The 2,425-nt window shown below is 53.4% G+C and overlaps 1 protein-coding gene across 1 annotated transcript in view; it reads left to right on the plus strand.

The window, feature by feature from the left end:
- Positions 1 to 1,470, plus strand: part of RAB25 (RAB25, member RAS oncogene family) — a 10,409-nt gene extending 8,939 nt beyond the window's left edge. Inside the window, exons 3-4 of the mRNA XM_017509932.2 lie at positions 558 to 715; positions 1,124 to 1,470. Of these exons, the coding sequence (XP_017365421.2) occupies positions 558 to 715; positions 1,124 to 1,251 (286 nt within the window). The 3' untranslated portion in view covers positions 1,252 to 1,470. The remainder of the gene's footprint in view (positions 1 to 557; positions 716 to 1,123) is intronic.
- Positions 1,471 to 2,425: the final 955 nt, after the last annotated feature.

Below are 2,425 nucleotides of genomic sequence, written 5' to 3' on the forward strand. Positions count from 1 at the left end.
GTAGAGACGGGGTTTCACCATGTTGACCAGGATGGTCTCGATCTCTTGACCTCGTGATCCACCCGCCTCGTCCTCCCAAAGTGCTGGGATTACAGGCTTGAGCCACCGCGCCCGGCCTCAATTTTTGTATTTTTAGTAGAGATTGGATTTCACCATGTTGGCCAGACCGGTCTCAAACTCCTGACCTCAGGTGATCCACCTGCCTCGACCTCCCAAAGTGCTGGGATTACAAGTGTGAGCCACTGTGCCGAATCCGTAGCTGATTTTAAGGCAGCTCCACCCTGCAATGTCAAAGATCCTATGGAGACGATAGGCTTCCCAGGAGTCTTCTGGTTTAGAGGCAGCACAATAAGATGTCTTCTGGTTAAGGGTGTTCTGAAGTCCCATGGCCCAGCCTCCCATCTGCTTTTAGCCAGTTACTAAATGGAGCAAGTTCCTTATTCATTTTCTTTGTGTCTCTGGATTCAGTTTTCTAAATGAACCTACCTCCTAAGTTGTTTTAAGGATTAAATGAACTGCTACATGCCTAGGGTTTCGCACACAGCACATGTATATAGCAAACATTATTTGTTATTATTATTATTATTATTGCCTTGGATTCCCACAATTAATGGTGTGTTTTGCTGCCTGGCAGAAAACAATGGACTGCTCTTCCTGGAGACCTCAGCCCTGGACTCCACCAATGTTGAGCTCGCCTTTGAGACTGTCCTGAAAGGTTAGACTACCTTTATTCTTTATTCTGCACCCTATTCCATCCCTGTGGCTTCTGCAGGCAGCAGTAGGAATGCAGACACTCAGCCCTCACCCCAGCTAATTCCTCAGCTCCTCTGTGGGCCCTGGCACCACTGCTTGTCCCCCTCAGTCCCTCCCCAGTGCCTCCCACTCAGCCTGGAGCTCAGGGAGGGAACAGGCCACACTTCCCATGGGCTGACTCTTGGTTCCTTCTCCACCCAGGTAAGTAGAAGGGACCCCAATGTCCATACTCCATTTCCTGCTGCAAAACCTCCTGCAAATGTGGCCACTCCCACACTCAGAAGGGGTATGCAGTGTGTGCGTGGGGTTGGGGAGGAGGGTGCGTGGGCTCTAAATCTTCTGGCCTAATCACTGCCCTCTCCCCTCCCAGAGATCTTTGAGAAGGTGTCCAAGCAGAGACAGAACAGCACCCGGACCAATGCCATCACTCTGGGCAGTGCTCAGGGTGGGCAGGAGCCTGGCTCTGGGGAGAAGAGGGCCTGTTGCATCAGCCTCTGACCTTGGCCAGCACCACCCTGCCCCAACTGGCTTCTGGTACTCCCTTGTCCCCACCTCAGCCCCAGGACCTTTCCCTGCCCTTTGGTTCCAGATGTCAGACTGTTCCCTGTTCACAGCACCCCCAGGACCTTAAGGTCTTCATGCCCTATCACAAATACCTCTTTTATCTGTCCACCCCTCACAGACTCAGACCCTCAAATAAAGCTGTTTTGTATCAACGCCTGGTCAGCCTGCTGCCTCCCGTCTGTTCCTTCCTCTTCTTGTCTATGCCTCCCCTTCAACTTTGGCCCCTCCTCTTAGTCTCTAATCCCCTTCCTCCCTTTCCTCTGTCCTCCCCACCATACCTACTGCCCCTCAGGGCCAGCTGCCTCTGGAGTCCTGTGGTCTGGGGATGGTGCCAAGGGGACGGGAGGTGCCCGCCCTTCCCTCTGCCAACCCCCAGGGCAGGTGGGGGAGGGAGGAGAGCATGGAAGGGAGGGGGTATCTGGAAGGCGAGACAAAGGAAGCCATCGGCGGGCACCATCTGGTGCTGAGGGCCCTGGTGCCAAGAACTGAGGTCACTCCAATGCCAGGGGCAAGGGGAGGAGGCAGCGGGAGATGCAAGGGAGAAGAGGGAGTCAGGGCCAGTCCTGTAGGTGTGTACTGGGGAAGGGGTTTTTAAGCCTGAGAGGTGGAAGGTCTAAGCCCTCCATCCAGTTTTTTGTTTGTTTTTTTTTTGAGATGGAGTCTCACTCTGTCACCTGGGCTGGGGGGCAGTAGTATAATCTCGGCTCACCGAAACCTCTGCCTCCCGGGTTCAAGCAATCTCCCTGTCTTTGCCTCCCGAGTAGCTAGGATTACAGATGCCTGCCACCATGCCTGGCTAATTTTTGTATTTTTAGTAGAGACAACGTTTCACCATGTTGGCCAAGCTGGTCTCAAACTCCTGACCTCAGGTGATCCACCCACCTCAGCCTCCCAAAGTGCTGGGATTACCGGCTTGAGTCATCAAGCCCGGCCCATCCAGTCTTCTTCCTGATCCCAAGGAAGAGGGATAGATTGGATCCAGTGGGGTAAATGGGGAGGATCCCTGTCTCAGCTCTCTGCCCCCTCTCCATGGAGCCTAGCAATAGCTGTCCAGGTAGGATCTCTGTCACCCTGACTAACCTTCCTCTGTTTTTTTTTTTTTTTTTTT

This window comes from Cebus imitator, unplaced genomic scaffold (genome assembly GCF_001604975.1).
Source record: "Cebus imitator isolate Cc_AM_T3 unplaced genomic scaffold, Cebus_imitator-1.0 Scaffold427, whole genome shotgun sequence".
Classification (NCBI taxonomy): Eukaryota; Metazoa; Chordata; class Mammalia; order Primates; family Cebidae; genus Cebus; species Cebus imitator.